This window comes from Gigantopelta aegis, chromosome 10, assembly GCF_016097555.1.
Source record: "Gigantopelta aegis isolate Gae_Host chromosome 10, Gae_host_genome, whole genome shotgun sequence".
NCBI classification, from domain to species: Eukaryota; Metazoa; Mollusca; class Gastropoda; order Neomphalida; family Peltospiridae; genus Gigantopelta; species Gigantopelta aegis.
Window position 1 is genome coordinate 32,599,738 of NC_054708.1, and position 13,531 is coordinate 32,613,268.

Here is a 13,531-nt window from a genome sequence, read left to right on the forward strand (position 1 = left end):
CATCACCACCATCATCATCATTATCATCATCATCACACCATTTCTTACACACGGTGCCTTAATTGTAAAATACTGTATATAATCACTATTTTCACCATCATCATTATTAATATCACCTGTCATCATCAGTGTATTTTTTATTATTATTTTATTAAAAACTTAATATTAATCACATGTAATTGCACGTATGTTCAACTATAAAGTAGTTATTTAGCCTGCTGCCTTTTATATCATTTTAATGTCCTTTCTGTAACGTTTCAGCTGAGAGTGATGAAGTTCTGCCCTAAACTCCGGAGGTAATGCGCATGTGCCGAGGACACCAACTCTCGTGATTTCTATACTAGTCCTTTAACATGTTGACGCCCAGACATCAACATCTGTATATATGTGGAAGTACACAAAACATACAATCGTTTGGATGTCATTACTGCATCAACATTCTCGGAACCCTCCAAAATTAGCCTGAAGTTACATACAGTTGCCTAAAGTATGCGAATTTTTCAGAACCTTTGTTTTAGAGTTGTTTCATAGAGGAAATAAATAGAATATTGGGAGAAAAAAATATTTCAAAAGAAGTCAGTTATGTTTTCTCAAACCTTTTTATCTGCGACGTATTCTAAATAGTTCCATTTGTTCCTGAAGTAAATAAATGGAGAAAATATAACGTCCATGTAAACCTGCCCCAAATGTGTAAATACTTTATTTTTAACGACACTTATACAGGCGACTTATACTACATATATTGACGACAAGGTTTTATTCCTGGAAACTTTTACTCACCTCATATAATGAAATCATATCATAATGTTGACAACCTGAAAAGTACGAAGGAATAACACGTTTTGCCTCGTGTCAATAAAGTTATACTACAAGTAGATGTCTTCATGTTTTTTGTTGTTTTTGTTTTTCGTTTTCCTACCGGAGGGGACTATAGGTTTCATCTTCGTCCTTCTGTCTCTCTGTCTGTCCGTCTGTCTGTCCGTACACCTGTCCTATATATAGTTTTCCGGAAATGTTTTTCGCAATGTTCCGAGATACTGAGCTGAACGTTGTGTATAGTTTATCATACACTATTATACCGGCCTCGGTGGCGTCGTTATAGGCCATCGGTCTACAGGCTGGTAGGTACTGGGTTCGGATCCCAGTCGAGGCATGGGATTTTTAATCCAGATACCGACTCCAAACCCTGAGTGAGTGCTCCGTAAGGCTCAGTGGGTAGGTGTAAACCACTTGCACCGACCAGTGATCCATAACTGGTTCAACAAAGGCCATGGTTTGTGCTATCCTGCCTGTGGGAAGCGCAAATAAAAGATCCCTTGCTGCTAATCGGAAAGAGTAGCCCACGTAGTGGCGACAGCGGGTTTCCTCTCAAAATCTGTGCAGTCCTTAACCATATGTCTGACGCCATATAACCGTAAATAAAAAAAAATGTGTTGAGTGCGTCGTTAAATAAAACATTTCTTTCATATACTATTACAGATCAAGTTTGACTCCCATGGAAATTGAGGGCGGGACATAGTCTAGTGGGGAAACACTCGCTTGCTGCGCGGTCGGTCTAGGATCGATCGCCGTCGGTGAGCCTATTGTGCTATTTCTCGCTCTAGCCACGACTGGTATATCAAAGGCCGTGGAATGTGCTATCCTGTCTGTGGGATGGTGCATATAAAATATCCCTTGCTACTAATGGAAAAATGGAGCGGGTTTCTTCTCTATGACTGTGTCAAAATGACCATATGTTTGACATCCAATATCCGATGATTAATAAATCAATGTGCTCTAGTGGTGTCGTTAAACAAAACAAAACAAAAAACCCGAAACTCATGACGATTTACCCATTTGGGACAGTTACGGCCCTTGAACTCAGGAGATACGAAAATGTGTTTTCGGAACATTTTGTTTTGTAATGTAATGTTACAGATGAAGTTTAACTTTCTTGGCGATTTACTCCTTTTTTCACAGAGCTATGTGGCTAAGCCATCGGACTACAGGCTGGTAGGTACAGGGTTCGCAACCCGGTACCGGCTCCAACCCAGAGCGAGTTCTTAAGGGCTCAATGGGTAGGTGTAAGGCCACTACACCCTCTTCCCTCTCACTAACCACTAACCAACTAACAATTAACCCACTGTCCTCGACAGACAGCCAAGATAGCTGAGATGTGTGCCCAGGACAGCATGCTTGGACCTTAATTGGATATAAAGCACGAAAATAAGTTGGAATTAAAACGAAATTGCTTTAGCAGTATTATCAGAATGCTTGTTAATACAATCATGTTTCCAACAGTCATCTGGAATAGACAAAGTATGTGATAGTTTAGATTAACGACCCTACTAGGACACATAACTTAATTAATCATAAGGGGTGGGACGTAGCCCAGTGATACAGCGCTCGCTTGATGCGCGGTCGGTCTGAGATCGATCCCCGTCGGTGGGCCCATTGGGCTATTTCTCGTTCCAACCAGTGCTTCACAACTGGTGTAACAAAGGCCGTGGTATATATTATCCTGTCTGTGGGATGGTGCATATACAAGATCCCTTGCTGCTAATCGAAAAGAGTGGCCCATGAAGTGGCAACAGCGGGTTTAACTCTCTTAATATCTGTATGGTCCTTAACCATATGTCTGACGCCATATAACAGTAAATAAAATGTGCTGAGTGCGTCATTAAATAAAACTTTTTTTTTTCTTTTTTTTTAATTAATCATCGGCTAGTGGATGTCAAACATGATTACGCAGTATTCAGAAAAAAACCCTCTACATTTGTTTTCATTAGCAACAAGGCAATACAGACTAAACTTATAGAAGGAAGGAAGGAGGGAAGGAAGGAATTTTATATTTAACGACGCACTCAAAGCATATTAATTACGGTTGTATAGCGTCACAGATAATGAGAGAGGAAACACGCTGCCGCCGCACAATTGGCCACTCTTTGCCATTATATTATTAATTAGCTACAAGCGATCTTATACATGCAGCATCCCACAGACAGGATAGTACACAAAAGGGCCTTTATTACACAGATTGTGGAGTACCAATGGGCCCAGCGATGGACATCGATCCTAGACCGACCGCGTATCTGGCGAACGCTTTACCACTGGACTACCCCCCCCCCCCCCCCCCCCCCAACAATAGCAGCAAAAGGTATTTCGTGTTGCCTAAGATGTACAACTATTGGAACACTGGTTAAGACGGGGAAAATAGCCATACAATATTGTCAAATGATTTCCGAATTCTCATTTTAAAAATCGAAATTAAGCATACAAATATGTTTCTGAGCTGTAATGGCATGGCATTATTTGAAACCAGTATTAAACACAGTGGAATGGGTCAATCCAGTGTTAAGGGTCCATCCTACGCCCCTTCAGCAAAAGCCCTACTACTAAAGCTGCACCCCGCTACTTAATGGCCCCAATACTGAGTTTAAAACTGGCTATTTGTTTTAAAACGGCATCCCAGCACGTTTTAAGCTGCGACCTTTTGATTGGATGAATGGATGACTGCATGGATGAATCACTGAGTCTTTAACGACATCCAAGCACGACAAACATATCGGCTAATGGGTGGTATCAAGTCAAGTAAACATATGAACGAACTGATGACCAATTTCAATATCAAAATTCAAAAGTTAAATGAAACATAAGCCCTTGATTATTTCAGCTCTTGGTTTAGTCTGTGATAGAAGAATCTCGAACACTGCGCACACATAGGCTACTTGAGTAGATTAACAGCAATGAATGAATCAATGAATGTCTAATGACACCCCAACACGAAAAATGCATCGGCTATTGGGTGTCAAACTATGGTAAATGCAAAACGTAAGTGATGACCATCAAGATAAAAATTCAACAGGTAAATAACAGCAATGAACGTTTGTCAAATAACAGCAATGAGTCTGATACATACTTTTCCATACATAGACAGGACACCACGATCTTTGGATACTGCCAAGAACAGAAAAAAATCCCGACCCGACCGGTAAACCGGGTGCGATCGATCCTACGATTTATCGCAGCTCTGGGACAGTCCTTGTGTACTTAATGACATGTTGTTGTTTTTGTAAGATCAGGTCAAAAGTTAAATTGGAAATTTAACAAACATTTTGTGTGGCTTTTTTTTCATTTGTTGGTGTGTTTGATTATCTACAAAGATACACAATATAAAAGCTTTAAAATGACACTATAGTCACATCTCTACAAAAGTAGTGATGATGATAATGATGATGATGATGATGATGGTGATGGTGGTGATGCTAATGATGATGGTGGTGGTGGTTGTGGTTGTGGCGGTGGTGATGATGATGATGGTAATGGTGATGGTCGTGGTGGTGGTGATCCTAATGATTATGGTGGTGATGGTTGTGGTGGTGATGATGATGATATTGGTGGTGGTGGTGGCATTGATGATCCTTATGATGTTAGTGATAATGGTGAATGAAGTATTCCACAGTAACTACACATTCCCTGTATGTCGGCTAGGACGTGACAATGGCATACATTTAGTTCAGCTGACAGCAACTGTTGACGAGAGTCACAGGACATTAATTATGTATGCATATATATCATATCTTAACGTGTCGCCCTGTTGCTTCCTTGGAAACCAACAAAAACAAAGAGAAAAGAAATAACCATCAACACATACAACACAACGTCACCAGGGAAGTAAAGCCGTTACTACGGCGTCGCTGAATGGCACCAACGTGTCCATCAACTGCCTGACTTCTGCCGTAGTCACCTGCGACCGTTTATGACCAACATATCATCGACACAATCAGCGAACACTAGCCACGGATCAATACCGGAGAACGAAAAGCCCAGCATCGTCATACATCATCAGAGTTTAGTACAAGAACCATTCTCTAATTACACCCAGTGCAGATGGTTATCGACCAGCAGTCCTAAACGGCGCGAGTTTCTGACGTGACGTCTGCTTCTGTTGATCGTGTCGTCTGCCGTGCATTATTATTGTTTTTTTACGTTTTGTTGTTTTTTTTCACCTTTTTTACCGAAGAGTCGAGGTGGCTGATGTGAGTTTACAGACTGGCTAAGAAACTGGGACGTACGGGTAGATGACGTTGTTCGTTCACACAACAAAAATCCACACGCGGATTCCCAAAGCATTATGGATTTCGGCGAAAACTACTACACTGATAAATACCAAGGTATACATGCGTTATCATTTATCATTGGCGACAAGTGTATTTGCATACCTCACTATTGTCTGTTGTATTTTCCATACTGTTTAATATGTATTCGTATATATAACAATATTATTTATAATATCCATTATTCTTATTTTCTAACAATCTGCAATGTTTATATTCTACTATATCAAAAACTTTTTTTTCATCATTTATGTTAACAAAATGCTTAATATCCCGAATTAAATATACATGTGCTTCCAAAGGTTTGCATAAACTATTGACTTAATATTTTAAAAATCTTTCACCTTCTGATTCTTGCATATTCAGAATGACAATTATAACTATAAACTTGTCTCGTTAGTCGTGTGTGACACCAATATATACTCTTCAAAAAAAAAAGTAGGAGAACCTGAAATATTAATGTTAGTATCAACTATTAGACCGAACATACGTTTTGACAACAGATATCTTAGTAAAGAACGTTCAGATCTGTTTATCAACACACCGAGACACATTCCATAGTTTGCACGTGATTCGCGCAGTTGCCCCGTACGTGTGCGTGGGGTGTCATTCTCGATTTTGACCATTTCCAGGAAGGTCGATTAATCACTGTGGAACATTATTTCCGTCAATCTTTTTCATTCAGTTGTTATTGTTTTGTTTTTAGTCATTTTTATTGTTTGAAGTTGCGATTTACTGATATAAAAAAAACCCGTCAACTTTCATATTTCACTTCTGACCCCTATCATCCTTCAAGATCTTTGGTGGTCATAAAACCTACTGTAATACTGAACTACTGGTTGTAATGTATGCCCAATTAATTCACTATTATCATATAACCATTCCCCACAGCTAATATGCCTTACAATTTTGGCAATTGTAAATTGTTATTACAGTTCCCCTACTTTTTGTGAAGAGTATAGTTGGTCAAACCGGAAAGAAAATCAATGTCAGTCCTGGTTCCCATAAAGTCTATAGCAGGTCGGCTTCGGATCTTTGACGCATCTGTTCGAAAAAGACTGTCTGCGACCAGTGGCGGATCCAGAAAATCTAGGGGGGGGGGGGCAATGACATGAGGCGGAATGCCAATGGAACTTTGGGGGAGGTTTGGAGGGGATCGTAAAAAAAATAAAATATATATATATATATATATATATATAATAAAATTGTAACTGTTGCAAAATTTAGTGGGAGCCGCTACCCCCGATCCGCCTCTGGCGACATTATTGTCGCAAAATAGTTCTTTCGTCTGCGTCGGTCGGCGACCAGCACCAGAGTTTATGGAAACCAGCCTTCACGAACACATCAAAGATTGTTTATACAACGGCTATTAATGATGCATTCATAATAGATCATCCACTTCTGTTTTGTTTCCCATGGCGTATAATTCTTCGATTTCCTTTCAGACTTTCAGTCACGTTCTAGCGGTTTTTTGGGTGGGTGGGTGGAGGGAGTATATTTAGTTATTTATTAAAGTTTTACCTAAAATTAATTAGTTATAAATTTTAACAAAATATAAAAATAAATAGCCAAAGAAAGATATAAAGCACATGGACTCACTCCTACCACGGCACACACAAATAGGTATTGCAATCGTAACTCATATACTCACTCTATTTTTATTATACGCAAAGAAAAAAGAAATGTGTTATTTAACGACGCCACTCAAAACATTTTATTTACGGTTATATGGCGTCAGACATATGGTTAAGGACTACACACATATACAGAGACAGGAAACCCGCTGTCGCCACCTCATGGGCTACTCTTTTCGATTAGCAGTAAGGGATCTTTTATGTGCACCATCCCACATACAGGATAGTACATACCATGGCCTTTGTTACACCAGTTGTGGAGCACTGGCTAGAACTAGAAATAGCCCAATGGGGCCACCGACGGGGATCGATCCTAAACCGACCCCGCATCAAGCGAGCGCTTTACCATTGGGCTACGTCCCACCCCCATTAGTATACGCAATCATCTATATTAACCGGCCTCGGTGGCGTCGTGTTTAGGCCATCGGTCTACAGGCTGGTAGGTACTGGGTTCGAATCCCAGTCGAGGCATGGGATTTTTAATCCAGATACCGACTCTAAACCCTGAGTGAGTGCTCCGCAAGGCTCAATGGGTAGGTGTAAACCACTTGCACCGACCAGTGATCCATAACTGGTTCAACAAAGGCCATGGTTTGTGCTATCCTGCCTGTGGGAAGCGCAAATAAAAGATCCCTTGCTGCTAATCGGAAAGAGTAGCCCATGTAGTGGCGACAGCGGGTTTCCTCTCAAAATCTGTGTGGTCCTTAACCATATGTCTGACGCCATATAACCGTAAATAAAATGTGTTGAGTGCGTCGTTAAATAAAACATTCCTTTCTTTCATCTATATTATACAGGGCGGGACGTCTTCTCTTTCTGAATAAATTTCTGTTGTCTTCAAATGTCAAAATGTCAAATGTCAAAATGTGTGTCACACACCAAATTGCCGTAGTTTAAACTGTGCTGAGGTGTCTTTAAACATACATACCTTTCCCTTTGTTTCTGTTAGGGGTCATCCAAAGTTTTCAACATTTTCACAGTAGTACAAAGAGTACTACCCCCACCCCCCCCCCCCCCCCCCCCCCCCCCCCCCCCCTCCCCCCCCCCCCCCCCCCCCCCCCCCCCCCCCCCCCCCCCCCCCCCTCACCCCCCCCCCCCCCCAGTACTACTTTTCCAGACCCCCCCCCCCCCCCCCTCCCCCCAAAGTAGTACATATCAACATTTTATCATGGGACATGAGATTGATCTAGATTATATGACTAACCACAGACATAAAAACAAGAATATGGAATATGTAGAAATTTATTAAAATTTGTTCAGAATTAAATTAAAATGTCATCATTCATAAATCACTGTGTGTGTCAGAAGGTGAAAACACTATGGTCATATCATCACAGGCATTCAGTCATGGATCCAGGCAATTTTACAGTAAATATTCACATCTTAGAATTAGAAGGCCTTCCTTTTTACAGCTTGTGCTGAGTGATTTGCTGGTGTTTCTGAAGTTGGTATCTCGTGGGAAACAACATACTGCATACAGGGCACTGGTGTGTTTTTTCTCCATTGTTTTTATTGTCATTATTTCCTCGTTTTCCTCCATGGACAAGCGAGATTGACAGTACTAAACATTATGGTTTCTTTCAATCCTTGGGGCTGGGAAATCATCATTTTATTAAAACGATAAAAGTCGTACATAACTGACAACCCCCCTCCCCTCTGTCGTACGACCGTGAAAATGTTGAAAACTTTGGAAGACCCCTTATCTTGGTTTATTAAACATTATTTGTAAATAGAGGAAGAGTTCTTGGTATAGGTCATTGCCCGTTGGCCAAATTTGAAATTGTTCCACGCCATTAGATTAAAACTTGCAGATTAAAACAGTTTTAAATTACCAATAAATAGGCATTTTTATTTTTTTATTTTTTATTAGTATTATTGTGGGTTTTTTTTCAATAAACAATTTACACTCTTAATTAAAATTCAAATGAATAATAATATTCTGTCTACTGTGAAAATGCTTAATTGTTTTTTTTATTAAACATGAGTAACATAATCTCTTTAATAGATTTTATTTTTTGCTTAAAAAGAGAAACTAACAACATAAAAAAAGAATCTAAAAAAGATTAAATGTTTACAGAAATCATGACGCGGTAAAAAACGATTATCCCTCAATTGTGATGGAATTACAATGAACAGTTTTCCCAACACAGCGTGCGCTTTAAAACATACGGTGGGCGGGACGTAGTCCAGTGGTAATGCACTCGCTTGATGCGCTGTCGGTATGGGATCGATCCCCGTCAGTGGGTCCATTGGGCTATTTCTCGTTCCAGTCAGTGCACCACGACTGGTATATCAAAGCCGTGGTATGTGTTATCCTGTCTGTGGGATGATGCATCATGGACAAATGTTGTGGGCTTCCTCTCTTAAATTATATGTAAAAAATTACCAAATGTTTGACATCCAATAGCCGATGGTTAATAAATCAATGTGCTCTAGTGGTGTCGTTAAACAAAACAAACTTTAAAGGGACATTCCCGAGTTTGCTGCATTGTAAGACGTTTCCCACTAATAAAATATTTCTACGATTAAACTTACATATTAAATATATTTTCTTGTTTAGAATGTCAGTGTCTGTATATTCAATGTCTTCTGGTCGTCTTAATATTTGTAAGAAGCCAAAACTGGAATTTGTCTTCAAATAATTTCGTACGTACTAAAAAATCCTTTTTAGGAAATAAAATTAAATTTAACCTAATACAAATATTAGAACTATCAGAAACACGTTTAATATACAGCCACTAATATTTTATGCAGAAAAATATATTTGATATGTAATTACAGTCGTCAAAAAGTCTCCGATAGTCGATAACATCCTAAAAATTGCAACAAACTCAGGAATGTCCCTTTAACAGTCTATGTTATACGCATCATAATACATATAGACACTACTTACAACGAATTGTTTTAAAAGGAATCTTAACGAGCGAAAGCGTTTGGGTTTACAGTTAATTTTTTTGTCAAAGAGCAATCAATTTCGTGCTAATTTCATTAGATCGTGTGGTTTTTGCGGCCTGCTCATCACATTAGAGCTGCCAAGCGGATGCCAATTCAATATATCCCACATACGAATATGATACGCGATGTTCTCTTCAATGGTATGGAAGAAAATTTAATAATAGTATATCGTATTACATTACATTACATTTGTTTTGTAGATATATGTATAATTAAAATGTGTGGAACAACATGGCACTAGGATACTTTGGGTGGGCCTTGTCCCTGCGTCCCCTGTCCCAGCCGGCCCAAACACGCGCCTCTTGGATTAAAATATGCCTCTTTTATTTGGTCGAGTTAATAGTATGAGAAATTCACAAAACATCGCAACTTTACGCCTGCATGTGGTTTGTATCCATTTCATGTAGAAAAGTATGTAATTACGAAATATGGATCACGAAAAAGGGAAGGAAATTATGTAAGCGATTACAAGAATTAATAATAATAATAATTATTATTAGTGGATTTGCACGTAAAAGCAAATGTATGACTGAAAAAACATTGCTATAATTACAAATAGTGTAGAAATACAGTTCGAAATATGTATAAAACAACATTTCTTTTCATTTCAACTTATCTTCGTGCTTATATCCAATCAAGGTTCAATCACGCTGTCTTCTGCACATACCTCAGCTATCTGGGCTGTCTGTCCAGGACAGTGGGTTAGTTTGTTAGTGGTTAGTGGTTAGTGGGAGAGAAGAAGGTGTAGTGGCCTTACACCTAACCATTGAGTCGTTAAAGCTTGCTCTTGGTTAAAGCCGGTACCGGGTTGCGAACCCTGTACCTATCAGCCTTATGTCCGATGACTTGACCACGACACCACCGAGGCCGGTATAACACAACTTTTGTTTGTCTTTACCGTTATCCTTGCAAGTCGCATATTGACATAATTTTCTGCGTGATGTAGATTCTAAATATTTGTGAATGTACTATTGCTACATGTATATTTAAAGTTACGATGGCTCCAGGACTTTACCCCCCACCCCCACCCCCTTAAAAAAAAAAAAAAAAAAAGAAGAAGAAAAAGAAAAGAAAAAAAGATAGAACAGAGTATGTACCTCTTCAACCTTTTAATTTTAATTTCCATTTTGACAGAAAGGAAATGTTTTATTGGTTATATGGCGGTCAGACATATGGTTAAGGACCACACATATATTGAGAGAGGAAACCCGCTGTCGTCACTTCATGGGCTACTCTTTTCGATTGGCAGCAAGGGATCTTTTATATGCACCTTCCCACAGACAGGATAGTACATACCACGGCCTTTGTTATACCAGTTGTGGAGCACTGGCTGCCCCATTTTGACAGAAGTCTTTTTTTTGAGTGTAACCGTCATGTAATTTGTGTTTCAACGACCTGCGGCCACGATTACCATCAATTTACTCAGATAACAGTGATCGTAGCCGTATTCGTCAGGTTGCGACACATCTCTATTGACACACCTCTAGCCAACGCAAACACGGCTGTTTTAGTCCATGCGAGATAAAAAAACGACATACGTTGTCTCTTGATACCGACAAACACGAACATGGTATAATCGATATTGTATTATACTTAAAAATTAATTATTTAGAATAACATAATATACAGGCAAATGTGCAGGAATTTATGCTGTGTGTGGGTGACTAGCCTGTGGCAAGGGAAGTTTTAAGGGGGGTGGGGGGGTCGAGCCATGCTCCCCGCCACAATTATTTAAAAAAAAAGGAGAAACTTAGAGTTGCAGTAGACGGGGTTTTCATCACCGAAATGTTCCCTTCCATACGTGCCTGATATATAACATGTACCCTGTCTGTGGGATGGTTCATATAAAAGATCCCTTGCTGCTAATCGAAAAGAGTAGCCCATGAAGTGGCGACAGCGGGTTTCCTCTCTCAATATCTGTGTGGTCCTTAACCATATGTCTGACGCCATATAACATTAAATACAATGTGTTGAGTGCGTCGTTAAATAACACATTTCTTTATTTCTTTCTTTCCCGTAAGTGTACCAGTGGTGCATCTTGGGTCAACGTAGATGTTGGGGTGGCGTCTAAATATTAAAGATACCTTTTCAAAAGATAGGTCAGGCCAGGTCATAGTCATAAGAATTTTACGTGCACATGCAGCATTAGCTGTTGTAGCGAACGCCTGTCCTGGACGCAGGTTCCGACGGTCGGCCAGCTGCTCCGTCCAGGACAGGAAAAGGGTTGAGGTGGGTGGGAGAGGGGGTTGGCCCGCGCTGGCAAATGCAAGGGAGCACCAGCAGCCCGACCGGAAACGGTAGCGGGCGGGGAGTGGGGTGGGGTGGGTGTGGGGTGAGGGGTGGGTGGGTGTCTGGGTGGGCGGAGGGGTGGGTGGGGTTAGGGGCAATTGTGGTGCTATTGAATATGTCATATGATTAAGTTAAAGAGGAAAGTAGTGCGCAATTTCTTGAAGGAATTTTGGCGCATTTTTGAACGGTTCATCGAAAGAAAAAAATTCAAAAGGTATCATAAATACTACTTATAAATGGTCATTAGCGAAAGAGATTTATTAATATGTCAAATGTACATAATTCACTAACTGCTCACAGCTGCTCAAAAGTGAAATGAATGCCAATATTCTGTTTCTGTGAGCAGTGATCAAGGATAAACACGCGAAAAATCTAATTTTTCTAATAGAAAATTTATTATATCAATTTCTTCCCGTCTTACTGTCATCATTATGAACTAATTTGACATAATTTGACAATCACAGATACATCGGTGCCTATCTAATGAAGAATACATTACTCGAAAAAGAGGCTTTTGAGAAGGTCTATGAGAAATACTTTGTTGTCATAGCAGCCCCGCCACACTAATGCACAGTATCGGTGGATATTGCTTACAAATGAAGACAGATTTTAATATATATTCTACTTACAGAACAAAAATATACTAATAAAATCGTATGTTTTTAAAGAACAATACACGAGTGACTTCTTTTTCAACATATTAAAATATGTATCCAGTTAACAGAAAACATCATATTTAATCACCTTGGTTTTGGCACATTAAAAAAATGACGGTTCAAAGACAATAAAACGTAATAATTCAAGTTAAATATAATGTTAGTATATTAAAACTGTGCTTTTAAAACAGCATGTAATGATAACGTCCTCTCGTGTGTGGGCTAGAGTGACTTGGTGTTAATTAATTAAAAGCCATGATCCCTATTCAAAACCAAGAGTATTTGTTTCAGAAGGAGATATCGGGATTTTGTTTGTAGTTAATGGATTGCGAAAACGCATAGGGTGTCGCTTGATTACGAAAATGCCCAACCGTGTACATGTGTAAATGGATTGCGGAAACGCACGAAAATTATTCGGTGAATATCGGAAACACGCGACAGTGAATCGATAGATACCGGAAATGCACGACCATGAGTCGATGCATACCGGAAATTACAAGGATTGTTAATTGGTTCCAGAAATGGACAGATTGGGTGTACTTAGCGTTTATTTTCATGTTATTATCTCATAAGCAATCTCATTAGAGACCAGTTTAATTATTTGTCATAACAGTAATATCATCAATAATCAGTGATACAGTGTTTCATTACCAAGTTTAACGCCTATTACCAAGTTTAACGCCTATGTCCTATGTCATGATATAGACAGGTGCACATATCGCAGGGTTTGAGCCTACTGCGCAGATTCGCCAAACATTTGTAAAGCCTTTCATAGAGAAGGCAAAACGTTTTATGAAGAAGGTACAGAGAAGCAGTAACATTTTACCAATTGTTTCACACCACTGTCAATGTGAAATGACTGGGTTGTAGGCCGTTAATACTAACACTATCTGTAAATATT

At 39.4% G+C, this 13,531-nt stretch overlaps 1 protein-coding gene across 1 annotated transcript in view; it reads left to right on the forward strand.

Annotated features, from left to right (window-relative positions):
• Positions 1-4,660: 4,660 nt before the first annotated feature.
• Positions 4,661-13,531, forward strand: part of LOC121384261 — a 51,611-nt gene continuing 42,740 nt past the window's right edge. Inside the window, exon 1 of the mRNA XM_041514575.1 lies at positions 4,661-5,153. Coding sequence (XP_041370509.1) covers positions 5,114-5,153 — 40 coding nt within the window. The 5' untranslated portion in view covers positions 4,661-5,113. The remainder of the gene's footprint in view (positions 5,154-13,531) is intronic.